Below are 26,997 nucleotides of genomic sequence, written 5' to 3' on the forward strand. Positions count from 1 at the left end.
TTCTGTGGTATTTCATCACCACATTTCAGCTGTGTTGGTCTGCCTGTTTCTCAACAGTCGACCATTACAGACAAATTCTCAGATTAGATTTGGTTTGTGGTCGACGAGAGAATCAACAACACACTTCTTCTTTACTCTCCATTTGTCCTGCTCTTCTGTGCGTCTCCTCGAGCCTCTGTTTGACTCTTTCAGATGTAACGAGGAGTGTGCTGCAGGCTCCTACGGTCAGGACTGCAAAGGTGTGTGTGACTGTGCAAATGGTGCTCGCTGCTTCAACATCCACGGCGGCTGCCTGTGTGAGCCGGGGTTTAGCGGCCCACACTGCAGGGAGAGGATGTGTGCGTCTGGCAAATATGGCATGCACTGTGAGCGCACCTGTCTCTGCCAGGACAAACATACTCTCAGGTGAGCTCCAGGGAAGAAGCTCTCATTAAAACTACATCTATTCACTACTAAAAAGTTACATCTCATCAAGTGTTTTTGTCTTATTTTGTGTAAAAATGATCTTATTATACTCGATTTGAGACACTTTCAACTGATCAGTCCAGAAAAATGTCTTGTTTAAAGTTATTTTAAGACAAAATGAGGTCTGAATTGCTTGTAACAAGAAAAAAAAATCTGCCAATGGAACAAGAGAAAATATTCTCAAAAATTTGCTTGAAACTAGAATAATGTTTTAATACAAGTAACTTTTCTCTTGTTCTACTGGAAGATTTTTTGTCTTGTTAAAAGCAATTCAGACCTCATTCTTGTCTTTAAAGATACTGGCCCTCATTTATCAAACGTGTGTACACCTGAAAAATGGGTGTACGCTCCTTTCCACGCACAGATCAGCATTTATCAATCTGAACGTGGGCATCAGGTACGCTCAAATACCAAGCCAGGTCTGAGTTCGTGAACGCAAGTTTCATGTCAGTGGATAGCGTGGTTTGCAAGGGAAATACGTCTGTGGAGGAGAATTATTAGGTCATATGAGGGCAAAAGGTTTTTAGAGAGAAAAACTGAAGGTCTTAGATTAATATTTAGATCGTCGAATTAGATATGACATCATGAATGTTTCTAACATTTCACTTTTTATCCACTAATCTATAAAATACTTTGCTATGAAAGAGCAGCAGCGCAAGCTGTCAGCTGATTTCTCCATAACAAAATGTGCTTCCTTCATCAGTTTACTTAAAAAAAAAAAGAGAAAAATAAAAAGGCTTAGTTTTTAATACACTCCCATGTCCATGATAAACTCTCCACAAAGAACATTCAGACGACGCTGGATCAAACTTTTAGCTTGGACTTTTTTAAGAAATCTGTATTTATTACAGGATTTACTGTGAAGATGATTGATTTAATCCTCATTCCTAGATGGGAATTGGCGCAGATCTGACCTCACTCTTCATTTTATTGATAGACTCTCAAGTCTGAACAGACCACTGCAGAATAACTGCTGACTGTGGGTTAAAAGGCTAATTAGCCTTTAGCTAGGGCTGTATCACTCTCCTGTTTATCTTTCTTCTGCTCTTCTGTCCTTTAGGCTCCTGTGTCCACCATCACTACAAAATTAATCACAGGAATCGTTTTTTAGCAGAGAAAAATACACATCTCTGTGTTTTATCTCCTCTCACAACTAAACTTCGTCAGGTGGTAGAGACCTAGATGTGTCGTAAACCAGTCCGGTCCTGGTCAACCCGAACTGGAAGCGAGGAAGAATTTAAAATAACCTGTAACCAGCAATATTGGTGCTGATAATCTTATTTTTAAGTGTGGATTACAATCAGGCATATATCTAGGAGAAAAACTTTTTCAAGATCACTTCCCCACAGCCCCTTTAAGTAACTTGAAACAAGACATATTTCTGGACTGGTCAGGTGAACGTGGCTCAAATTAGGTCTAAAAAAACATTTTCTACCGAAAAAAAAGACAAAATCACTTGATAAGCTTTCAGGTTTTTTTTTTGGTGTAGCAGAGTTTAGTAGATAAAATCCTGAGCTGGATGTCCGGCTTGTTTCACTCAAAGGTTGTTGATTACCTTATTGTTGTTGTTTACAGCTGCCACCCCATGAAAGGAGAGTGCACCTGCCATCCGGGGTGGGCGGGTTTGTTCTGTAATGAGACCTGTGCCCACGGCTTCTTTGGTCACGGGTGCCTGGAGCCCTGCTTGTGTGTGAATGGAGGGGTGTGTGATAGTGCAACCGGCCAGTGCATGTGTTCACCCGGGTTCACGGTGAGTGGTTAGAGCTCCTAATGACTGAGCTATGAATCTGTGCATAAATAATCAAAGGGATGTTTGAGAATCTGTATATTCAATGACTGACTTGTGCAGGGAGTTCACTGTGAAAATCCATGTAAAAGTGGCACCTACGGAAAGAACTGCTCCTTGGAGTGCTCCTGTGTCAACTCTGTCGACTGCTCACCTGTTGATGGGACATGCTTCTGCAAAGAGGGTAAAAAAGATCTTAAACAATTAACATCAGACTGTCTGATTGAAAATTTATACAACAAATTAAAAATGTCTGACCGTCCTCTGTGTGCCTGCAGGCTGGCGAGGGCCCGACTGCTCTGTAGGCTGCTCTGAAGGAACCTGGGGTCCAGGATGCAACGCCACCTGCCACTGTGCCAACGGGGCGAAATGTAATCCTGCAGATGGATCCTGCACCTGCACAGCCGGCTGGCAGGGGGCACACTGTGACCAACCGTGCCCGGTAAATGCCTGAGAGGAAGCTTTAAGCTTCGTTTGTTTCTTCATGAAGAGGTCATGATGTGTGCAAACATTTGAGAAACATCAGTGTAGTTAAAAAGTGTGATTGAGTAAACTCAAAACAAGCAGGATAAACAAAGTCATTATCTTTTTAACAATTTCAATCAGGTCAGTTTTCAGTTATGATTCCACAGATTTAAGATTAAAGAGGTTAGAGGTTTAAAATTTGAGGTTTTTATTTTCTGGCCAGAGGTAACTAGGACGTAGCCTCTGATCTGTGAATTTATATGCTGTGTTGGGAATAACGGCATTAAAACTATCTGGCTTACCAACGCTTTAACTTTTTCCAGTAACAAGTTATCAAATTAATTACAATTTCAAACATTATAATGCTGTTAAATATATATAATGCTGCCATTACCGACGATAGGAGATGCAAATAAAACTTGGGGAAAAGCTTCAGACACACATGTAATGATGAGAACAATCATGTTGACACGCCTTTTAACAAAGAACTGATGCTAAAGTAAAGTTTTCAGCAACAAATACCATCCAGCTACCTGTGTGTCTGTGTAACCTGCAGTCAGAGACAATCTCCTGCAGCGTCTTTGGATCAAACCAACTCCAACACCTACTCTTTTGAAGGTTTGAATGTAAGGCAGAAGTAGCTGACTTCTTTTGACGTGAAAAGATATTTGAGATGACAACGACCGTATTAAAAAATAAGGAGTTAATTGAGAAAAGTTACAAGTCGGAACAGGGTTAAAAACTGTGAAAATTCCTCCTAAATTGGGAGAGTTGGTATTCACGACCTCGCTCGCTCAGCCAAACACGGGATTGGAGCTGCAAACTAAATATGAAGTAATGGAAGTAAACAGACAGTACTCAAACGTTATAGATGTAAAAGGCAAGACCATACATGTGAACATTTTGCCCAAAAGCAAAACCTGCTCAAAAACTGAATTCTCTTGCAAAATTAAAGGTTTTTCAAAAAAAAATAACCTAAGAGTAATTCCATTTCTAAATCAATTACTATTTAGAGAAAGTAACGAGTAACCATAACTTATGACTTTTTTCAAGTAGTTTGCCCAACACTGCACATATGCCACTAAAATATATGTGGTTTCATAAAAATTTAGTCACAATGACATGTACTGGCGTGAAAATACATGTTTAAAAACCTTCAAAAGAGGGTTTTACCCCCATGTAAAGATGTTTATGAAAAGATGTAGAAATATGAACTAAAAGGAAACGGTTTGAAGATCAGATCAATTAAAACTCCTCCAATACATCAGGAAATGTTTATCACAGGAACTAGCACACGATTTCTTTAGAAATTAAACCAACCAGGAGATCAGAAAATTTCTTCATCTCTGTTCTGGTTGTCATGCTGAGTTGACAAACGTGCTGCGATCTTTGATAAGATTAATACTGAAATCATTTCAGTTATAATTATTCTGAACATGCCAGTTGTGAGTGGACAGTCTGTAGAAATGTTGTCCAGCTTTTCATCCCTTACTTCACCCTCTGTTCACTTTAATCTGTGTTTTTGGATGCATCCTCCTCCTGTCGTTGCCGTGCCAACCCACCAGGCTGTCCATACAGACACACATTGCCAGTGTAGTATTTTGTCTGACTCTGACTGAGCTGGCAGAGCGTTGAGGAGATTCCCCTGACGATTCTGTGCCCGTTGGCGTTTGTTCACATGTGCAGATGGGAACGTTTGGGCCAGGCTGCCTGAAGAGGTGTGATTGTGTCCATGCAGACGGCTGCCAGGCCACCACCGGGGAGTGCCACTGTCTGCCAGGCTGGTCGGGTAAGTGATGACGTCCTCCCAGTGACTCTGCCAGCTTGGCTTTGGTACCAGAGATAAGTCTGGTCCAGCAGAGCTAAGTGAGCCACAGGTTTTTAGATACTTTGTCTCTTTTTGAGTCAGATTTTACGCTTGTCAGACGAAGGATATTTTTATCTTTGAACCTGGAGTTTCAAATGAGCTACATTACATCTTTGGACAACGTTTTTTTATACTATGTAGTTTGATTCCATATTTTGAAGCTGTTACCAGATCTTTGAAAAATTAAGTTAATTCATCTTAGAGAGCAATTTTTGTGCTTGCTGGCAAAATATGACTTTTAAACATTACATAAACCATTTCTTCAGACTTTACTCTAACTGACAAAGGTGTCAAAAGATATGAGATACATACACTGCAAAAAATCTATAATCTTATCAAGTATTTAAGTGTTTAAGTAAAAATTGTCTCATTACACTTGATTAGAGCCACAGTCAACTGATAAGTCCAGAAAAATGTCTTTTTTTTGGTTATTTAAAGACAAAATTGAGGTCTAAATTGCTTGTAACAAATAAAAAATCTGCCAATGGAACAAGAAATATTAGCACCAAAATTTTCTTGAAAGTACCTTTTCTCTTGTTTTATTTTTTATTTTATTTTTTTTCTTTTTGAAAGCATTTAAGACCTCATTTTTGTCTTAAAATAACTTGAAATATGACATTTCTTCCGGACTGGTCAGGGGAATGTGGCTCATATTAAGTTAAAAAAACATTTTCTACTGAAAATAAGACAAAAATACTTGATAAGATTTCATTTTTTGCAGTGTAGTTAAAATAGGAGAAATTAAAACTGAATTTTGAGATGAAAGTTAAAATGCTGAAAAACTAAGTCGAAATTCTGAGGTTAAAAGTGAAATTTTTAATTTCTAAGTCATAAAAGTAAAAAACAATTTGTATTCTTAATATACAAAGCCAAAAGGAGGATAGGAAGTAATTACTGGATACTTAGTCAAAATAATAAGATATTAAGTGGAAATAATACCATACCATACCAACTTTATTTAAAAAGCACTTTTTAAAACAACCACAGCTGGAAACAAAGTGCTGTACAGGAAGATTAAATCAAAAGGATAAAAACAGATAGACACATAAAAGAAAACATAGTAAAAACAACCTAAAACAAATACAAGGGAATAAAAGAAAATAAAAGGGAATAAGACCGGGCAAAGAAACTAAGTCTCGCCAAGGTTAAAAGCCAAAGAATAAAATGAGATAAAAAGTCAAGATTATGAGATAAACTTTAAAATTATAAGTCAACAGTCAAATATGTATGACTCAGTCAAAATGATGGGGTCAAAAAGGCAGAATGGTCCAATAAAAGGTCAAAATCTGACACGCATATTTAAAATCATGATGTGCAAGGTCAATATTATGAGATACAAAGATGCAATTATGAGATAAAAAAGTCAAAATTGTGGATTTGCAGTCATAACTTTTAGATAAAAGCTGAAATAAGGAGATACTTGGTTAAAATTATTGGGTAAACAGTCAAATTTGAAGATTCTTAGTTACAATTATGAGGAAAAGAAAAAAATATATAAGATAAAAAGATATGATCAGATAAAATTTTAAAATAATGAGATACTTAGTCGCAGGGCTGAGATAAAAAGTGCTTTTTATGAGATACCAAGAGACATAATCTTGAAATTTAGAGGAATAACGCTGACATTTTTCAGCATACTTGGCAACTTTTACTATGGCAAGGCTTCCTATTTCCTCTGTCTTTGGCAGAAACAGGCTTCTAAAATATTGTGATAAATCTGCCAAAGAAAACAAAACTAGGATTTCTTCACTGTTTTTGGAACAGTAGACGTATATGAATGTCAGTGAACAAACGTCTCTTTGCTTTGGGTCTGTGTTGCTTCTCATTGAACCTGTTTTTCCTCCAGGCTCTCGCTGTAACCAGCCGTGTTCAGATGGTCTGTGGGGGCGTCACTGTAACCAGTCCTGCTTCACACACTGTCCAAACAGCGACACGTGTGTGAGGGAGACCGGAGCATGTGTGTGTCGCCCGGGCTACTGGGGCGTCACCTGCCAAAACAGTGAGTGTTGTTGTCACATGTTTCATACAGAAGGTATCAAGTCAGACATTTATCTGTACGTCTCTCTTATCTTCCCTCTGTTTCCCAGAATGCCGAGCTGGTATGTATGGAGAGCAGTGCAGCATGTCGTGTCCGTCCTGTGGCCAGTCGTACCGCTGCCACCATGTGAGCGGAGAGTGTGACTGTCTACCTGGATACACAGGAGCCAACTGTGATCAAGGTTTGGATTAATCATCCAGTTAAATCTAAATATTTTTCTGCAAGAAGGTTATTTATTTTACCAAAACATGGCATGGTAGTTTTCTTAACGACATGGTGTGTTTCTTACAGCGTGTCCTGTCGGCTACTTTGGCAAACAGTGCTCTGAAGTGTGTGTAAACTGTGCCAACAACTCCACCTGTGACCACCGGGACGGACACTGTGAATGTCTGCCTGGCTGGACGGCCACTGACTGCTCCATACGTGAGTTCATGGAACAATTACATGGATGTGTTTACTGGAGGAAAAAGATCCGTTAGCCACAATAAAGAGCTGAAGAAGTGTCTGATAACTACCATCCAATGTGACTGTTGCTGAAAAATCACAACATGCTATCCATGACTGAGAGCTTTAGTGCTGATAAACTCATCAAGTGTCGTCCTTTTTGGTTATACGACTGATTAAATATGTATAACCTAACAGAGCTGCAGCTTTTACACATGAAAAATAACCAAGTGACAAAATTTAAATCTCCTCTGACTTAATCCTTGAATACAAAAGAGGATTAGGGCCAGCGGAAAAAAAAAAAAGTTTTTTTATCACTATTTTTTTCTGAGAAAAAAGTCAGAATTCTGAAATTTAAGAAAAAAAAAAAAAAAAAAAAACTCAGAAAAAAAATAGCAATAAAAATAAATTGGGGCTTTTTTGGCAGTGACCTTAATTCTCTTTAATGGTTTCCGCATATTTATAAAAACAAAAGAAAACAAAAAAGAAATATGTAATCAAAGCACAAAGAAATTTTATAAATTGTTTTGATATAAGCCCCGCCTCTGAATAAATAATCGGCCAATAAGTGTTGTCGATTTTGGAGCGGATCCTAGCAAATCGGATTTCAAGGAAGCCCTAAGTAACCTTTAGTCATGTCCCTGAATGTGCCATTTTGTTTGATTTATGTGTCTAGAAAAATAAGCTAAAATTATCTTCAGTGAATTATCTTAAGACTCTGAATTCTTATATTTTCCCTTAAGTTTGAACCAAATCTTCTTATCTTCTTCAACCAAATCATTCTAATCTTCAGATATTATCGCTTACTTTGTGAAACATCAACCCTTAAACTGATTGTTAATACCTTTGCTGTGTAGTTAAGTCTTTGTGACATGTATTTATGCTTGTATTTTCCAGCCTGTAGTCCAGGACGCTTCGGTCCGTTCTGTTCTCAGACCTGCTCCTGTCCCTCAAACCTCCTCTGTGACCGTTTCACTGGAGACTGTGTGTGTGAGAGTGGAGACGACTGTAAAGAAGGTAAAGGTGACAAACTTTAGATCAAACTGGTTTTTCCTAAATAAACTGTATCCTGTGGTTCCTTTTCTGTTTCTTTGGAGTGTTGCTTTAATTGTTTTCACTTTCTACCTCTGGTTTCCCCAGAGTCATCTGTGCAGTCAGGGAGCGTCATGGTTCCTCTACCTCCTGGTGAAAGGGAGTCATGGGGAGCTATTGGAGGCATCGTGGTGCTCGTCATCCTGGTGGTGTTGCTGCTGGCTCTGCTGCTGCTGTACCGCCGCAGGCAGAAAGACAAGCAGAACAACACTCCCACTGTTTCCTTCTCCACCACCCGCACGGTCAACTCTGAATACGCCGTACCAGGTACAGAACAGATCATATAGAGTCAGAATCATAGAGTCCAAGTTTTTTAGTTTAAGACACACAATCTTTGCTCTCATTCATCAAAGTCCTTTTGTTACATAAAGATAAATAACTCAAATACTCACATATAAGTCACATAACATGCAATTTATAATCCTTATCACTGCAAAAAACTGAAATCTGAGCCACTGTTTATCTATTTTTAAGAAAATCATCTTATACAACTTAATATGAGCTACATTCACCTCATAAGTCTGGAAAACATTAAAAAAGAAAAATGATGCCTGAAATGCTTGGGAAGAGTGAAAACAATCTGTTAGTTTCTTGTATTAAGACATTATTTTTATTTAAAGGAACTTGACAAACAAGTTTTATTCATCCTCTAAGTAGTTTTTTCCCTCTTTCTGAGCAATGCAGGCCTGTTAGAGCCCACAAAGTAAAGATGACCCTGAAATGTAACCACCACACAAAATGAAATTAAAAATAAAAATGAATAAAGCCTAAAATGTAATAATTAACCGAAAAAACAGCTTATACATTTTTGTTTTTATTACATTTGTTTATTACTTTTCAGGCTCAGCACTTGTGTTACATTAATGACCAGTTTTTACACTTAAAGCTTTTTTTTCTTTTCTTTTTTTTGATACATATTTTGGGCTGTTGTACATTTCAGGCTATAACAAGGCATCATTGATGTTTTTAATGTCTTTTTTTTAATTGAATCATGTTTTTTTAGGTGGTTTTAAATAGTTTTACAGTATATAGAGAAAAAAAGTCAGAAGAAAAGGAAAGAAAAAAACACAGAAAGAAACCAAAACAAAACATACAAATCAGGGCTTATATGATCGTATGTCCCACTGCATCAGTAGCTCAGTATTTCTTTAGGAAAGTTTTTTAAGACACGTTAGCAGTAAGCAGTACAGTAAATTATTGTCCAACTCTGACATATCTGGAGAGATGATCAATAAAAGGCTGCTGAATACTGAAAAATTTAGTAAAATTACCCATCAAGCCATGCTGGGTTTTCTCAATGTGCAGTACAGATGTGAGGTCAGCTAGTTGGGTCTTGAAGCGGGCCACTGGGTCAGACTTCCAAAGACTTAATATCACTTTCTCAGCAAATGTCATACCATACAGGATTGTGCACTGCATAGAGTTTTTTGATATCTTGAAATAAGACATTTTTCTGGGTTGACGTGTCTCATATTAAAAGTCTAATGATACCATTTTTACTTAAAAAAAATCAGACAACCACTCTCACATCTGTCAGATTTAAATTGTCCTGTGTGTGGCAAATATGTGTGATAATAAAGCAGCCAATGGTAAAAGGATAGTTCAAGAGACTACATGTACAGCATCTAACTATTAATATTTGAACATTACAACAGGTGGCAAATAGTAAACCCTGTGTAAGCGTAGATGCAAACACCACACTTAAAATGTCAACGGAGTTCATGAGTATTTGAACCTATTTCATGAACCATCCGTAAAAAGAAGAATAAAGTTAGGAGAGAATAAATCAAAATGGAATTATGAGATTGAAAGTCAAAATTGTGATCTACTAAACTGAATTTTTGACTTACTGACTTAAAACTATGACATACTAATTTGAAAACAGTGGACTGAGGTTTTTTAATTTGAACAAGATGCATGGACCACTCTTATGTAATATGTCAATACCATGTCTGAGTCAATAAGCATTTAAAATGTCCTTAACTGGCAGTTAAAGTGGTAAAAATATTTCCTATTTGAGGAAATTCAGCATTTTTAGAGATTTTTTTTTCTTACTTTTTATTGAAATGTGTTTTTAGTTTTACCTCACTCTTGCGTTTTTGTTATTGGTGTTCCACAGAGATGCGTTTTATTGACCTTGAGGTAATTTTACAGCTGCAGACGTGATTCCATGTGTTTGTTTTGGCCCACAGATGTTCCTCACAGTTACCACCACTACTACTCCAACCCCAGCTACCACACTCTGAGCCAGAACCGCCCTCCGCTGCCCCACCTGCCCAACAACCATGACCGCACCATCAAGGTGAACACTGAGCCTGAGCTGCGGTCACACTGCAGCCAGTTGATCATGTGACTTATCAGACCATTGTTTTTCTCTTTGCATTGATTGTTTTTGTTTTTTATTGCTCTTTCTTTTTAATACAGAACACAAACAATCAGCTGTTCTGCAGTGTGAAAAACATGGAGAGGGAGAGGAGGGGTCTGTTTGGGGTCGAGAGCAATGCCACTTTACCTGCAGACTGGAAACACCACGAATCACGCAAAGACTCAGGTGTGTGAGCTGTCACTAGTCTCCCATAGAGATGTGCATTTTCTAAACCTGTGCTACAGATAGAAAAAAATCCAAGCTGCACAGTGTTTCTCACCTTCAGAGAACACACCTGCTTTTCCCTTTTATTTTGGAGTCAGCAGAAGGTGTTTTGATTAATCATAACTCATGTTTTTTCACACAATTAGTCATTGATTTCCAGGAAAGTCAAAAGCTTAACACACTGAACGTTTAATGAGATGGAAAAACTCCTGCAGAATTGTAACTATTTACAGCCAAAGAATAAAAACACCTTCATTTATTAACTCTAAAACCACAGCAGGAGAGTAAACGGAGAAATCAGGACGTGCAGCTCAAGAGAAAGCTTTGAAATTCTTTCTTTACAGCCTTCGCTAAATTTATCAACCATCAGGTTTCCTCTACTTTCACTTAAATCAACAATGCACATTTGATATGAGTCTATAAAAATAATAAGGGCCTCATAAAAGTGATAGTTTCCCTGCCAGCCTCAAACTCACCTGGTAGTGATTTCACAGGTTTCAGCACAGCGTTCGCTGCCTGTGATTATTTCGCCATAATTCGTCTTTTATGGTTCACAGGAGCTTTTGGAATCGACCGCAGCTACAGCTACAGTGCCAGCCTCGGAAAATATTACAACAAAGGTAAGTTATCGTCTTCTTTTCACCTTTTTACCTCTCCTTCTGTCTGTGATCTATTGCAGAGAGCTGCATCAAAGCTATGCTAGTGAGCTAACGCTACCAACAGGATGGCTAAACATGGAAAGAAGGGAAAACAGTTTTTAAAAAGTTTAGTGACACTAAACTTTTTAAAAACTGTTTTCATTGACAGCAATACTCAAAATAACATTCAAGTCAATTGTAGTATTTCAATAGATATATTCTATCTATGGACTTTGTAAAGCCCAAGGGAAATGTGTGAATAATCATAATTAATGTCAGAATAGACATGACTTGTTTAATATTTTTTTAATCACTTAACAGCACTCAAGAAGTTATTAGCTTAAAAAAAACGAAAAACAGACTGAAAATGGAATTCTTATGTTGTACCTAAAAATAGATAGAGGGATTATCAGTCTACGTCATCATAAAGCTGCGCACGCATCTTGACGCAGCAGAAGCAGCGTTTAGCTCCATTCAGTCAGACGAGTTAGCGTTTTTTAAACACTAAATTCAACCTGTTAGCAGCACAGAAATGTGCAATTGTTCTCTAGTTAGTTGTCAGAAACAATACTACACAATAGAGGCAACTTCTGTCAAGTTTTGACCGTTGCAGCGCAACCGGTGTTTCGGCGTTAATAGCGACCATGCTAACTGGCAACGTTCAGCCGACGGTAGCAGTGACTAACGGCCGAGAGAGTCACCAGTTAACATGGTCACACCTGACACTGAAACACCGGCAACGTCGGCGTGTATGTAATTAAACGTGTCTTCTTTATCTAACCTCTGTTAACCAGGTTTGACTGCAAATAAGTAATATTAACTGCTGTTACTTAAAAAAACAGATTAGCTTTGCTTATTTAATGAAAAAGTTGGTTTAGGGCTGAGGTTATGACCAAACATGGACTCAATATGGACAGTAAATAATGAATGGAGCTATAAATTATGATTAACAGAAACAGATTTTTTGACCAAAGTAAAATTGTGTAATATTATGACACGATGTTTACATCCTGGTATGTCACAGTCTGGTAAGTGTCCACGGATAATGCAGTCATAAGCATCAAGTGACAGTTGTGTGTTTAAACTCCTCTCTAGGGTACATGCTAGATTGGTTAGCTAAAAACGTCTGTCCACCTGCTGCTCTTCTATCCACGTCAAAATGTGTTTTTTGGTGGTTAGCTCCCCAATGTCAGTTGACAAACCATTATACTCTGAAGTGCTTCTACACCCAAGTTGCGCGCGCATCCGCCGTTGTTGATAGACAAATAATCCCTCTTTATATCTTGTGAATTAGCTTTAAGCTAGCTATTATTGCCACAATCAGTACTAAACATAAAAAATAAATAAAGAAGCAATCAAAACAATAAAAGAAACAGAAATACATTCAAACTACTGAACAGTCCGTAATATATGTTTGAGTGTCATACCTGGCTCCTTTGAGATAAAGTTGTTTTGAATCTGTTAAAAAATTTTTTCAAGAAAATGAAAATAGTTGCAGAAAAAGAAAAGTTAATTCCTTGATAGGTGTTCAAACTTTTTGGTTGTCATAAAAATGATCCATACGAACCACTTTCATGATTATTGGCTGTTCATTACTTTTCCTCTCTTCCATCTCAATCCATAAAATTAAACATCTGAGACTTTCCCCGTCCAGCTCAGAGACTAATGACGCCTGAAGAATCCTAAAAAAATCCTGGAAAATCTTGAGGAAACTGTTCTTGATCTAGGTTTAACCTTTCATCCTGCTGTTCGTCAGTGCTCTGACTCTCCACATGTACCTGTGATGAGTTTAACGTCTCTTTCTCTGCTGACAGAGCTGAAGGACTCAGTGGCAGCGAGCAGCAGCTCTCTGAACAGCGAGAATCCTTACGCCACCATTAAAGACCTGCCCGGCCTGCCTTTCTGCCCCCCTGAGAGCAGCTACATGGAGATGAAGTCAGCCGTGCCCCGAGAGCGAGCGTACACAGAGATCAGCCCGCCGCCTTTCAACACGGCTACGTTACGCCGAGGTGAGAGGCTCAGAATCTTAACAGTTTATTTTCATGTCAGAAATCAGTTTGAATGTTTATTTTTACACATATTCAGACATGTTTTTACCTGAATGACTTCATCACTTATGTTACAATAACACTGTTCTTGAAGAGACTTTGGCTCAATTAAAGAAGACTAAACTGACATGAATGTTGATAACTGAAACTAAACCATGACTAAGTTTGTAGAAGTTGATCATCATAATCTTCATGTATTTTAATTGTAATTTTAATAAACCGTGTTGGTCCTCTTCACCCCCTTAGAGCGGCAGAGCTCCCTTGGTCACGCTCCACACGAAGACCCCCAGAGCCACTACGACCTCCCCGTGAACAGCCACATCCCTGGACACTACGACCTGCCGCCACTCCGCAGACCCCCCTCCCCCTCCCTGAGGAGGAGTCCTCATTGACACTCACACCAGCACAGAAATCTCTCCTCCTCTTACTCCTCCCCCTCCTTGTGCCCGGGATGCTCGGAGAGAAAGAGCAAAACTTTACCCTCCTCTAGAGTCTGTCCCACCGAGGAGCTGCTTTTGTTTACTGTGGAGGCTCCACTTTAACTCAACACTGCCCCCCTGTGGGCTGAAGTGGTACTTGCTGCACCAGGACAGTCCTGTCATCCAGGCAGAGGAGCCAGCAGGCTGCAGTGTGGCGATGGGAGCAGAGCTTCAGCTGCTTTTGACTCTCACAGGAAATACAAACAGAAGACTTAAAGGCAGCAACTTAGCAACTTTTATATGTGTTTAAACTTATCTAAACAGGCTGAAAATAAAGTTCTCAACACATTTAGCTTGATGAATGTTTAACAGACCCAGATACAAAATCCAGTTTTCATGTTTTCACCATCACAGGTGATTTATTCGGACCTGCTCTAGCTAAGTTTCATCTGAACATCAGAAAATAAAAAAACCCAAGTTATGTAAACGGACTTTACCAAAAGGGAGTCAAGTTTCAGAGCTTTGTTGATCACCTGAAGCCAACATGAAGAGCATTTTTTTAATGATTCATTTCAGTTTCTTCCATAACGATAAAGGAATGAAGCTGATCAGCTGCTGTCTGCCATGTAAATATAGAAATAAACATGTTGTTGGCTTCACATTACTGCCAAAAAAAGTTCAACTTCAAGATGATCATACTTTACAGGGTTCATATGATCAGTAACATTTTGCTCATTTACACATATCATAAGCTCAGTGTAATAAAAACCGTTTATGTTATAAAAAGCAAACCGTCATCGCACAAGAGTCCAAGGCATGATACCTTTTCCTTCTTTTTAACCAAGCTGGAACCTCTGATGTTAAGAAAAGGAGAAAGCAGAATCTGCAGTTCCTTAGCTGTCCACTAGAGGCTGGTTCCAAAAACCAGTGAGACACCAGTGACACCTTTAATCCCCATATTTTTAAATTAGAAGTATAGATGTTTACAATGTTTAAAGTCCCGCTTCAGCTCCTCCTTTTTACCACTTTCACATTTGAAGCTTAAAATGTAAGGCTGCAGAACAATAAATACTCTATTCCTCCTTTTCTAAGCTAAGTGCCCTCATTACCCACAATGCAACGTGTGTTTAGAAGTTTAGATTTCTCAAGTAGGAAAGGAAAGAGTGCTTATTTCTGTTTCACTCAGCATATCCTGATTGTTATTTTCACACTTACTCCTGTGATGTCACCCAAGGCACTTAAAAAAAACTGCACATAGCTCCCCCTGCTGGCACAAGTGCACTTCCCTTTGTTTCTGTAAATCCTGGGGATTTATACCAAAATGTTGAAATGTGTGTGTGATATGTCTGCTGCCAAACTCTCATCATAAACAGTTTAAATTAAAAAACTGAAGGCTGTTAAACGTGTTTTTGGCACTAACCCAAATCACCAGGATCAGTGGGACCTGAAACTAAATTAGATTTTTAACAAGATTGAATTTGGCATTAACTCTGTCATTTATTTCAGATATTTTCAAAGTTTTTGAAGGCAGTTTGTCTTCATTTTTTTCTTTTTAAGTTTTTAAACTTAACATTCATTTTTTAACCCATGCAGCTTCCCCTTTTTAAGAAGAGTCTGTAAAACAGTTTGCTTTGTCTGATCAAATGCTGTTTACCGTCCTGTAAATAGGAACCCTGTGTACCAGAAGAATGTACATCATGCTTCCAATGCTGTAGTGTTTTAGCTTTTTATTCATTAGGCCGTATATTTTGAATGTAATCATGGGAACATGTGTATATAATGTAAATAAAAATGGCTGCACTTTTCATTGGTGGTTAGTCTTTGTTGAGGAAATAACTTCAGCAGTCAGTCACTGGAAAAAAACAAAGATTTTTACTCATTTTTAAAAAGAAAAAAAGATCATCATTACATTAAATCCAATGCAGAGCTACTCGCTAATTTTGACAGATTTCTTTCAACAGTAACAAAATAAGTCCCACTTCAAGGAAATTACAACTTTGGCATTAAAGGCTTACAGGAAGAAATCCCTTTATTTAACATTTTAAATCCTCAGGTCCTTCAATGATTCACGAGGACTCCAGCCAGCCAGAGTTCAGCAGGGAGACTTCAGGTTTTCACAAAGACCTTTCAAGAGTTTTTACTCCGCTCAGCATCTGTGGCTTGAGTTTGCTTTTCTTGGTTCTTCATTAACGTTAACTTTAAACAGATGTCAAACAAAGTCTGTCTGTGCAGCCAGCTTCTGTCTGCTTGAGAATCAGTCAAAGAGGACTCTGAAAAACCCTGAAGTTACCCTCAAATGATCTGATCTGGATTATACACATTTTCCTCCTGCATACAAAAATCATTTCTCATTATATATCTGAGACAAAGAATCCTATAACTTTACACCTTTGTTTAAACACTTTTAATGATTGTCGCCGTCTTCTTTAAGGCACCTTTGGGATCATGTTGTCGATATCTCTTTAAGGCATAAATCAAATGTGGCATGAATACCAGCTATTAGAAGTACAACAAGAAGGAAAAAAACACAAAAGCTATCAAGTATTTTCCATAAATGCGTTGATATGCTTTTCACTGGAGTATAAATGTTTTAAGCTGCCAAACTACAGTACAAACCTACCTGCTGTGCATAATTGGCAAAGCCCTCAATAAAAGCAGCGCATGAAGCCAAAGTCACAAAGATTACAAACCCCATAATCAGACCCGGATCCAAAAATCATGCTGGGGGATTTATAAAGCCAGGGAGCTTAGAGGAGAGGAGAAATCAAAGCCCTTATGACCAGTTCTTAGGAGCAACACAAACCAGAGGACGGCTGACAGTCACAAGACCGCCGTACGAGGCACGTGCACAGAGAACAGAGGTTTTTCATATCCTCTGAAAGGCACTTTTGTATATTTAATCTGTATCAAAATAGAAAAATACTGTGCACATCTGTTTCATAAGAGAAATGCATAAAAGAGCGATGAGTCCATCAAAACTCCTGCACACACATGTACTTGTGGCACTTGTTTGGTATCAAAACTTCTGATTTCTGCAAGTTTAACAGTACGCAGGAGTTTACCTGGATATTTAATAGTGTTAAGATGCTTAAAAATCTGTTGCACTAACTTTGTTAGACTACTTTAAAGCTGTCTCAACAAGCTGAGAAATCCTCTGAATATACAATGTGTCTTTGGCACCAAAACTGTCAGTACAGAGAAAATACTGTACCAATTCCTGATTTTTCCTAATTTGGAAACAAAACCCACATCGTCCTGTCATTTAACAAAACATCTTTGGAGTTTCTTTCAAAATAAAACAAGGCAAGATGTTCAAATGCTCAAAAACTAAGAAACTCACCTAACATTCAACCTATCTGGGAAACAGTTATTCCTTACTTCAAGCTACGTTCAAAAGCATAAACAGATATATTTCTCTGATGAGTGAACTACAGAGAAAAACCATTTTCCCTGCATGCACCACAGCTGTCCAACAAGCTATACCTATCTAGATAATCTACTCCAACATATCAGTCTACTTTGGTAGTGAAAAGAAAACCTGTAGAGCACCCTGAGTCTACACAACTTTGGCATATTTTAGAGAAATTTCCAGCACTTTTTTTTTAAAGGAAAAAAACTTTAACTATTTTTTCCCTTGTAACATTTGAAGATAGTACAATACATTTTCAAAATAAAGGATAACAAACCTTCGTTGTAAACATCATGACATTTTGAATACAGACTCAAATGAATTCATAAGCGATGAGACTTTCTGCTCCTGTCGCTCGAGACCTGACAGGCTTCACTGGCTGTGCGTGTTGAGTGTTGACAGCTTGGCCATTAAATGTGAATCCCTGGTTCGGATTGAAGCACAAGCACTGGTCAATGGAGCTCTGTGTTTGTGTGTGTTTAAGTGTGCAAGAAAAGCAGGATACACTAACAAGCGAAAGCACGGCACACATGCAACAACATAACTTGATAATACAAAAAACTCAAAATATGAAAATCCTGTGCCCGTTTCCAAAACCTTAAAGCAAATTTAACCTGCAGATTAATCAGAGTAAAAAACAAAGAAGATCATATAAAAAAATAAAGAAGAAGAATTCCAACTCTAAAAAAACGTTGTCCTCTGGGTGACAGGAGGTGGAGGGTTCAGGTGAGGTGTAGTCTGGTTTTTACACGATGGGGCACTTCTGCAGCTTTAAAGCCTCCTGAAACACGAAGCATCACAACACAACATGAGAACAAGAAACAACCAATCAGGTGTGTTTACAACAAGATGGGAAATTACACTGGGGAACACAATTTTTGTTGAGTTAGGTCTGACAGCTCTATAAATAATTTTTGGGTGCAGAATAATTAACAGACATGTGCTTGTTTTATAAAAATCTTCAAAGATTGACATGCAATGAAATATAAAATATGAAAGAAACAGGCATGACTGTCATGTTTATTTCACAGTATTATGTTTTTACAAAGGATATGGATACTGGAGAAGCCACAAGAGCAGACATGGAAATATATACCTATGTAAATAAAACATGAAGATGGATTTTTTTCACTAATAAAATCTCAAAAATTCTTAACGTTTTTCAATTTAACATATTTATTCTCCAGTATATAAACTTGCAGTGCTGTAGTCATGTCCAGGATTGAAAATTGCCTACGCATCCACTCCCTCACAGTCACAAGGATGTGTTAGGTACCTAAACATGGTACCATTTGATTCAACCTCTGGTCTAAGAATATGAGACAATGCGGAAGTGCTAAAATCTGCTTTTTCTCGAGTGTCCACTTGAGGCTGGCTCCGGAAATACTAGAAGTCACATACACACCAAGCCAAAAAAAAGCTGTTTTCAAAGCAGAAATTAACCAATTTACAGCCTGGTTCAAAAAACGTCTCCTGTCTGAGTCGCTAATTTTACTACCGGCACACACTGTACGGGGAGGGAATTTTTTTCTAACTCGGCGGTTCAGAGGATATTGAGATTGCAAGCTCGCCCAATCATAGGCACAGCTTAGGGTCACGTGACTGACAGGCACCCTATAGCTGTACGCAAAGCCCTTGCCACTACCAATATGGCCACTATAGCCGATGTGCTTTATTTTCTGTTTCAGAAACAGACGGGTGACGTCGGGGTGACTATGTCCATGTTTTATAGTCTATGGAAAAAAACTTGACGTGCTACAAAAAACAGACAATTTTAGTTATAATCAGCTTAAAAATCTAACTCAACAGAATTTTTTTTTCAAATTGTACTGCAAAAAAACTGAATTATCATCAAGTTTTTGTCTTATTTTAAGTAAAAATTGTATTATTGCGCATGATATGAGCCACATTCAATTTATCAGTCCAGAAAAATGACTTGTTTCAAGTTATTTACAGACAAAATGAGGTCTGAGGTCTTGTTCCATTGGCAGATTTTTTCAAACTTGTTTGAAGGGATTAAGACCTCATTTTTGTCTCTGAAACAAGACATTTTCTGGACAAGACAGGTAAATTTGGCTCATATTAGATCTAAAAAGACATTGCCCCCTGAAAATAAGACAAAAACACTAGTTAAGGTTTCAGTTTTTTGCAGTGTTCCCCAGTGTTATTAATACTGGTGGAGTTTAATCTTTAGGTGTTGATTCTTAGTGAAACACTCAGGTGTACTGATAATCCATTACTGTTTTTATGCTGGATTAAACTTTAATATGAAGCTGTTCTGTATTTCTTCAAAGCTGAGGGATTCCTCTGAAACATTTACACAACAGGTCACTGTGACTGTTGCTAAAGCAGCTGACGTGACGTGCTTTTTTACATGTTTTAAGAATCAGGAATCTTATACCGTCCTATAGACTTTGAACACCTCTTTGTGATAAATTTATAATCAAACACTTCTGTCTCAGATTTTGTTCATCTTGGTACTGGTCTTGCAAACTTTATATGTCTTGTATGTTGTCACATGAGATGTTGCTTAGTACCTGTCAGGGCTCATTGGTTCCTGTGAATTAGGATTAGTGTCCCCCGTCGTGGGTATCATGGCCATCGCGGCCCGACGGCTGCCCACAGGAGTCGCAGATCACCGTGCGGCTCCGCAGGTTGTACTCGTTCTCACCGCTCGTGCTGTGAGCTCCCTGCAGGGGGTGAAACCCAACAGGGTGAGTTACTTAATGAGCAAATCCTCTGGGAGACGCTGCTGTAAGCTTTTTTTTATCCAGTTTAAGTTTACCATGTCATCGTCGTCGTCCTCATGGAACAGGGTGCGAGTCACTTTCCTCATGGCCATTTCCTGGAGGTAAACACAATAAATGATGAAGTAACTGCAGAAGGCAGAAGAAGCAGACATGAACAACAAGGTCACAGAAACACAAAGAGAGTCACACCTCTCCACTGGCGCTGATCAGGCTGGTCTGCAGCTGATCGCCGACTCCCCAGGAGTCCTGGCTCCTCCAAACCAGGTCGGATGGGGGGTTGTGGGCTCCACCACCATTGGCAGCCCAGATCTACAAAGGTGAAAGATTAAAGATTAGGAGGTGATCGTGAATTAAAGTAACACATCATAATCTGCAGGGTGTCCTGACTTTCTCTTTTTCATTTTTTTAAAAACAGTTTGCAACAGTTTAGGTCTGATGAATGCACTCCTTCCATAGCAAAGATTTCTATTAGATTTTATTGGCTAGGACAGCTAAGAAGTTAATGTTTATGTTTGCTCAGTGTGAGAGTTTGGAGACACTGGCAGGTCTTGTCACCTTGGTTGTGCACTCTAAAAGAGTATCTACATATATTCTTAAAAAGTATTTCTTCTTTGCACCGCCTCTGGCAAAATAAAAAACACTCTTTAACCCTTTCCTTGTCTTAAGGCAAATCACAGTCTAGGCTTACTACAGACTGATCAACATGAGACTAATCCTGGTCCTGGTGAAACTTACGGTAACGATTCCTCCAGCCTTCAGAACAAACTTGTGGGGGAACTTGTAGACGATGGGGGTACTGCTTCCGACTTGTCTCTTCACCTGCCAGTTGGTCAGAACCTGGTCCTGCAGGAGAGAAAACAGGAGGATGGTTGAAAACAGTGATACATCTCTGTTTTGTTCTGTCAATGGGTGTAAAATGTAGCAGTCAGACTCCTATGGAGCCATAAATAAAGGGAACATGTCGCACATGTAGGAGCATCTCTGCACTGGCTCTGTGTTCAATATCGAATTCCTTCTGGATTTTTCTATGTGTTCAAAGCCTTTCATGGTTTCACCCTGGCCTATGTTACAGAGCTGCTATCCCTGCACGGTGCAGCTCAAGCCCTCAGATCCTCAGTACAAGGTCTGCTAACCATCCCACGAAAACTTTTTGGGAGCGAGGTGTTTTCTGTAACTTCACTGAGACTCAGGAACAGTCTCAGAGAAACTGCCGCAGAGTTTCTCTGCTCCTTTAAAAGCTGGGTCAGGACACAGTGGTATACTCTGCTCTTTATCTGGGATGAATGTTGACTTTAGGTACAAAAAGTCCAAAAATGACCTTCTGAGCCATTTCTTATCAGCTTTTCCTTAAACCCTGATGGAAAACATCATGGGGTTAAGGAAAGGTTTGTATAAGGAGTCAGGAGAAGACAAAGGCCGTGTTTGGGGAATTCCAGCAGATTTGACTGATTTCACATGAGTCAAAGTTACAATCTACCGCGCATGGACTAGAAAATCAGGATGTGTCCTCACTGTCTCGTTTCATGCAGCTACATATAAGATTAAATTCAGTGATAAATGTAAAAAAAAAAATCAGGATTTTATAAGTCACAAGGCATAATGCCAGCTCAGGACCTCATCCTGAAGGTTTCATATCTCTGAATGTGAGCTTGATTTAGTTTTGCATGATTTAAAAAGCCTTATTTTAATTTATCTTTGTTGTTAAATTCTATCCAGTTTTATTGTTAATCCTGAATCAAGTTTAAACAGGTGGTTGTATTTTATTTTCTTAAATTTTTATCAACCAAAAATAAACAAATCAGCAGAGACTAATCTGAATCTTTCCAGTTTTCAATTAAACTTTAACTGCAACGACTTACCAAATTGAAAGTAAGGACTCAAATACTCTTTGAATTATTGATTAACAAGAGGAAATGATCTGCAAGTTAGCAAAGGTGGAGTGAAGCCAGTTCGGGGCTTTGATAATGTCACTTAACTAACCCGTCTCTCCTCATATTTATAAAATATTAATACAAAGGTGGAAATTAAAATGTAGTTGCCACAAAAATTACAGGCCCTTTTTTCATTCTTTCCTTCCCAGTTCATCTAATGCTAAAGGAGCTGAATCAAGGAAGCAGTGAGGCTCCTTTTCTTGTCAATCAGAGAATTCAAACGGCTCGTATTATGGCTAACAAACATTTCTGGGTCATTTCCTTCATTTAAAAGGATGATTTGAACTTCTTTTTCATCAGTATGAAAGTTTCTATGAATGTCTATGTACAAAGAAACTCTTTCTTTTATGATGCTGGAATGTTTCAAATCAGGTTTGTGAGTTAAATTGTTGAATCTGGTTGTATTAAATAATTTCACCACCATATCTGTCTTAAATCTGATGTTTGTTGCACTAAAGAAAAGTTAAGTTGGAATCCATCCATGCTGGAATAAACAGAAGTCAGAGGTTTAGAGCCCATCATTGATGCCTTCCCCTCTGATGGGAATCAGTAGCTCACCTCGTCAGCCTTGTTGCTGAGACGGATGTACTTGCCCTCCAGGTCGACCTCGTCCACAGTGATGCGGCCACAGGCTGAAGCTTGCTGTTTGATTTGGGTCTTGGTCACGGTGCCCCCTGCTATGCTGGACGTCTCGCTATCATTGTCGTTGAGGCGGCGCTTCTTGGAGCTGCCAGCGCCGGAGGAGTTGCGGCTGCTGGATGCAGTGGCTGCGAAGGCGGCGGAGGCAGAGCCGGAGGCAGAGCCGGAGTGGAGCACGCGGCTGGTGTGGCTGTGGCCGGAGCCTGAGGTCCGTGTCACTGTGACCCTGGTGGGTGGAGGGCTGGGGGAGAGGCGCAGCCTGAGGAGAAAGATAGAGGAGTCAGTCAACACTCAATCACAGACTCACATCATCAGTGAGGAGACATTTGAGATCTTTCTCTCATCACCCTGGTTCTCTACTTCTCTAACCAAACACTTCCAACTTGCTCCAATAAAAAAATAAGCCTGCTGCAGATGTTTCACTGGGATTTTGGAGCCTGGCTGTCAGGGTTTCCTCCAGTTCGGCCACGAGAGCATTAATTAGGTTGAACGCTGATGTTCCTGGGTAAGGTCTGGATCACAATCTGTGCTCTCCCTCAAAGGAGTTGGGTTATTCTGAATTCAGAGCTCTGTGCAGACCTGTCAGTTCAGTCCAAACATTTATAGAGCTTCACAAAAAGTGGCCCTTCATATTGTTCCACTGCTTTTTTATTCTTGTTTGCTCAGATCTAAAGCTAACTAGATGTTGTGATTTGGAGCCTGTTGCAGCAGCTCTCTCTTCTTTGTCTGTTTCTTGTTATTTTTTCATCACTTTTTCGTTATTTTTGCATCTGGAGAGAATCATTACTTTGTATGGCTCATTTGTTGGTCACAGACAACAAACTGGTTTTGTCTTCAGTGATATTTTTACTATTTTTGCTCCTGTGTTTGTCTGGAGATCCTACATGTAAACATGGCCGTATTGTTTACATTTGAAATCAGCTGTTAGCAGCCTGTAGCATGTCAATGCTAACTAGTGCAAGGCCTGATGTTTCCCACAAGGTGAGGAGAAGAAGGTGAGGACGACGTGCTGGTTCTCAGGTGTGAGCTAAGAAGTGAGGACATGGACCTGTCCTTCTATCCATCGTTATTGGGAACATAAGATCTATCTCCAATAAGATGGATGAGCTAGTCATGCTAACCCAGCAACAGAGGGAATACCAGAAGGCAGAGTAGCATCATGCTATTCACAGACATGGCTAACGGAGCTGACATCAAAACAGACTGAACAGACTGCTGAAGAAGCTCAGTCCTGGACCTTGTGGAGGTGGAGGCTGGCTGAACTGGACAATGATGGACAAGCTGTCATCACCTATTTTCTTATTGACCTTTTTGCACTTTCTTACTTTTGTTTTCTTGATTGCTGCTGTGACTCCTGAATTTCCCCTTGGGGATAAGTAAAGTGTTTTCTATTCTATTCTTTTCTATTCTGTTCTATTCTATTCTATTCTATTTGCTGTTAGTGATTCCCCCTTCCTCTAACAACCTGAACACCTCACCTCTCCTCCTCTCCCTCCAGCAGCTTCCTGTAGGCATTGATCTCCATGTCCAGGGCCAGTTTGATGTCAAGCAGCTCCTGGTACTCCTCCAGCTGCTGCTGCATCCTATTACGCATGTCAGCCATCTCCCGCTCCTTACTCTCCAACCGACTGCGCATCAGGTCCCGCTCCCGGGCCAGGGCCTCCTCCAGGTCCCTCACCTTGGCCTCGCTGGCTGACAGCTAAAATGGAAAGCACACACAGAAAGAAGTCAGTTAATCAAGATTGACAACTCAGTCTGTACAGTGACTGTGGCAGTACAAACACTGTTGAGCTTCACCGTGTCAGACACGTCGAATCAATCAATCAATGCTGCTCGGAAGAGAAGGTTAACTGTGTCCTGAAGAATTCATGTAGACAGTAAACTAGCAGACAGATAATCAACCAGTGACAGATAGTGTGATCAGCACACTGTCTCCGTGCTTGTACCTGTTTCTGCAGCATGCTGAGTTGGCCTGACATGCCCTCCAGTCGAACCCGGGTCTGCTGCAGCTCTTCATGAGCGGCTCCCATCAGGTGGCTGTTCCTGTCGGCTGAGTGACGAGCGTTCTCCAACTGATGGGAAGAAAGACAGGCCAACACACAATGGTTCAAAGGAATGAAAGAGCCCGTTAAAAGAGAAACATGAGTCGTTTCTGGTGCTGTATCCACACTAACCTTAGCAGTGTAGGTCTTCTCGATCTCCTCCTTGTAGAGGCGGACCTGCTCCTCATGTTGGGCTCTCAGATCGGCGAGAGCCTCGGCCAACCTGCTGTCAAAGTCCCGCTGCCGCCCCATGTCAATCTCATCAATACGTACGCTTTGGCGAGACTTGAGCTCTCGCTGCTCCTGCAGACAGACGAACACGGGTCGGGGATACTCATCAGTGTCATGATTCAGTTTGTGGATTCACGTTTTATTGTTGTTACTTAAGCTCATGTTGATGAGAAGCACGCTTAACTTTTAAAACCTTTATAACTTTATAACAAAACAGAAAAAGAATAGTTTGCATTGATGTTTGGCTGAATTATGTTCAGGCACTTTGAATGACTTCACCTGAAGAAAGCTGCTTTACTCAATGAACTAAACTTCATTGATCAGTCTGTTGCACAGCAGTAATTACTTGTTTAGAAGTGCAAAGCTCTTGCAGAAAATTCTAACTCTGTTGTCATTAAAGCAACCCTGAATTATCAAGCTAAAATCTGGAAGACAAACATTTGTCTGCCAGATGTGAATTCACTTGAAGTAAAAGAAGGTGAAAAAGACTAGCTTCATAAATGCAAAACAAAGAAGCAGGTTGTTGGAAGCAGATGAGTATCCTGAGGAAAAGATGAAAAGTAGGACAGATGACTTCGACAGCTCAGTAAAAATAGAGGGGTTGAGGTGAAGAGTGAGAACCTCAGCGTGGATATTCTTCTGGAACTCCAATTCCTCCTTCAGAGTCTGCAGGCGGTTCTCGGCGTCCACTCTCCTCAGCATCTCATCCTGCAGCTGCCTCTTGGCATCAGCCAAGCTGCCTTCCAACTGAAAAGACAGGATAAAAGAGAAGATGAGGAAGGAAATGTTCTTTAATGGAGGAGAGAAACGAGGAGCTCAAGGTGTGATCTGTGCAGCGCTGTTAAGGCAATAAATTGTTTCTTTAACCTGTAGTTCCCCTAGGAGGCCAGTAGGTGGAGCAAGGCCACAAGTAAATCAGAGTGAGTCCGGTGGTGAAATTCATTGATAAAACAAAGAGCAGACAATGCAACCTTGTCTGCCTCCACACCTTGTCCTCATTCATAACCAACTGCCTGAAGGGTTTACGTATAATCACTTCCTCTACTGAAGCTCTTCTGTATCTGACAGTGAAGGCAACATCTCAACTAAACATATGTAAGCAACTAATGAGAGTCTGTGGGGCATGATGCATAAACAAACAAATTTCTGAAATTTACTTTAATGTGCGCCTTCCTGCTAAAGAAACAACCACTAAAAGTTTGATAAGAAATCCTCTTACCTTGGCGAGTTGAGCCTTGAGGTCCTTCACCTCAGCCTCCAGGGCTCTCTTCTCCCCAAGGGCGGTGGTGAGGGAAGCATCTTTGGAGTTCAGAAGGGCCTCCAGGTCTCTCAGCCGGGCCAGAGCGGCGGCCAACTCAGACTCCTTTTTACCATTTCTGTAAAAAACAAAGAGGAGACGGAGGAGATGTAGACTTAGTGTGTTTTTATCTGATTATTTTTTTATTATCTTCTTTTCTCTTATCAGCAGTCCCTTTAAACAGTCACATAAGTGCTGATTACATGGAGTACATCTAAAGCTTCAACATAATTTTCTTTTGGTTTGGAAAGAAAGATGTGTTTTTTTACATGTGACTGAAGCATTCACAGGACAGAAACACTTTCTCCTTCTCATGTCAAGTTGCTGTTCTGACTTTAACTTCACATCAAGCTTTAAATGCTTCTTCCTGTCTGCTGTAAGTGAAACCTGATGAGCAGAAGGAACTGTGCTGTGAGAAGACACACACCACCATCGTACAGCGAGAGCACAGCAGTTGTTCACTGTTGATGTGCACTGAACATCAGCGTACTGTTATTAGCCTCCAGTGCTGAATAAGAGTCCATTAAAGTCTGTCTCAAGGGAACCTGTGTTGAATTAAGAGAATTCACGTTTGCTGCGCATGTGCCTGCGCGAGTGCCCCGCCCTCTCCACTTACATCGCAACAGGAACCAATTTAATGTTCTGTTTTGGAAAGAAACACTTGGATACAGCCCTGGAAAAACTTCTCATTCCCAGCAGAAGATAAAGAGAGCAGAGGGAAAGAGGCTGTTAGCAGTATAGGTGGTTCATGAACAGAAAAAGAGGAAATGGGCTCCCTGTTATATTATTAAGACCTGCAGGCCAGTCGTCATTGTCTCTAATAGCAGCCATCTGCCAGAGGAGATA

At 39.7% G+C, this 26,997-nt stretch overlaps 2 protein-coding genes across 6 annotated transcripts in view; one reads left to right on the top strand and one right to left on the bottom strand.

The window, feature by feature from the left end:
* The window catches only part of pear1 (platelet endothelial aggregation receptor 1), a 79,771-nt gene extending 64,176 nt beyond the window's left edge, over positions 1-15,595 (top strand). Inside the window, exons 9-23 of the mRNA XM_074682684.1 lie at positions 193-405; positions 2,041-2,215; positions 2,315-2,435; positions 2,530-2,693; positions 4,403-4,505; positions 6,430-6,582; positions 6,671-6,802; positions 6,913-7,044; positions 7,963-8,082; positions 8,206-8,424; positions 10,350-10,459; positions 10,582-10,708; positions 11,305-11,367; positions 13,200-13,394; positions 13,680-15,595. Of these exons, the coding sequence (XP_074538785.1) occupies positions 193-405; positions 2,041-2,215; positions 2,315-2,435; positions 2,530-2,693; positions 4,403-4,505; positions 6,430-6,582; positions 6,671-6,802; positions 6,913-7,044; positions 7,963-8,082; positions 8,206-8,424; positions 10,350-10,459; positions 10,582-10,708; positions 11,305-11,367; positions 13,200-13,394; positions 13,680-13,825 (2,173 nt within the window). The 3' untranslated portion in view covers positions 13,826-15,595. The remainder of the gene's footprint in view (positions 1-192; positions 406-2,040; positions 2,216-2,314; positions 2,436-2,529; positions 2,694-4,402; positions 4,506-6,429; positions 6,583-6,670; positions 6,803-6,912; positions 7,045-7,962; positions 8,083-8,205; positions 8,425-10,349; positions 10,460-10,581; positions 10,709-11,304; positions 11,368-13,199; positions 13,395-13,679) is intronic.
* An 85-nt stretch (positions 15,596-15,680) lies between these two features.
* Positions 15,681-26,997, bottom strand: part of LOC141800265 (prelamin-A/C-like) — a 38,594-nt gene continuing 27,277 nt past the window's right edge. For all 5 annotated transcript variants that reach the window (XM_074682688.1, XM_074682687.1, XM_074682686.1 and 2 more), the window contains 11 exons: positions 26,074-26,230; positions 25,476-25,601; positions 24,756-24,926; positions 24,528-24,653; positions 24,060-24,280; positions 22,501-22,840; positions 20,747-20,854; positions 20,201-20,320; positions 20,047-20,106; positions 19,799-19,951; positions 15,681-18,042 (listed from right to left, as the gene is read on the bottom strand). In XM_074682688.1, coding sequence (XP_074538789.1) covers positions 19,832-19,951; positions 20,047-20,106; positions 20,201-20,320; positions 20,747-20,854; positions 22,501-22,840; positions 24,060-24,280; positions 24,528-24,653; positions 24,756-24,926; positions 25,476-25,601; positions 26,074-26,230 — 1,549 coding nt within the window. In that variant the 3' untranslated portion in view covers positions 15,681-18,042; positions 19,799-19,831. The remainder of the gene's footprint in view (positions 18,043-19,798; positions 19,952-20,046; positions 20,107-20,200; positions 20,321-20,746; positions 20,855-22,500; positions 22,841-24,059; positions 24,281-24,527; positions 24,654-24,755; positions 24,927-25,475; positions 25,602-26,073; positions 26,231-26,997) is intronic.

The sequence above is a fragment of the Halichoeres trimaculatus genome, unplaced genomic scaffold (assembly GCF_033239565.1).
Source record: "Halichoeres trimaculatus isolate MK-OKI-2021-1 unplaced genomic scaffold, fHalTri1.1 fHalTri1_scaffold_12, whole genome shotgun sequence".
Lineage (NCBI taxonomy): Eukaryota > Metazoa > Chordata > Actinopteri > Labriformes > Labridae > Halichoeres > Halichoeres trimaculatus.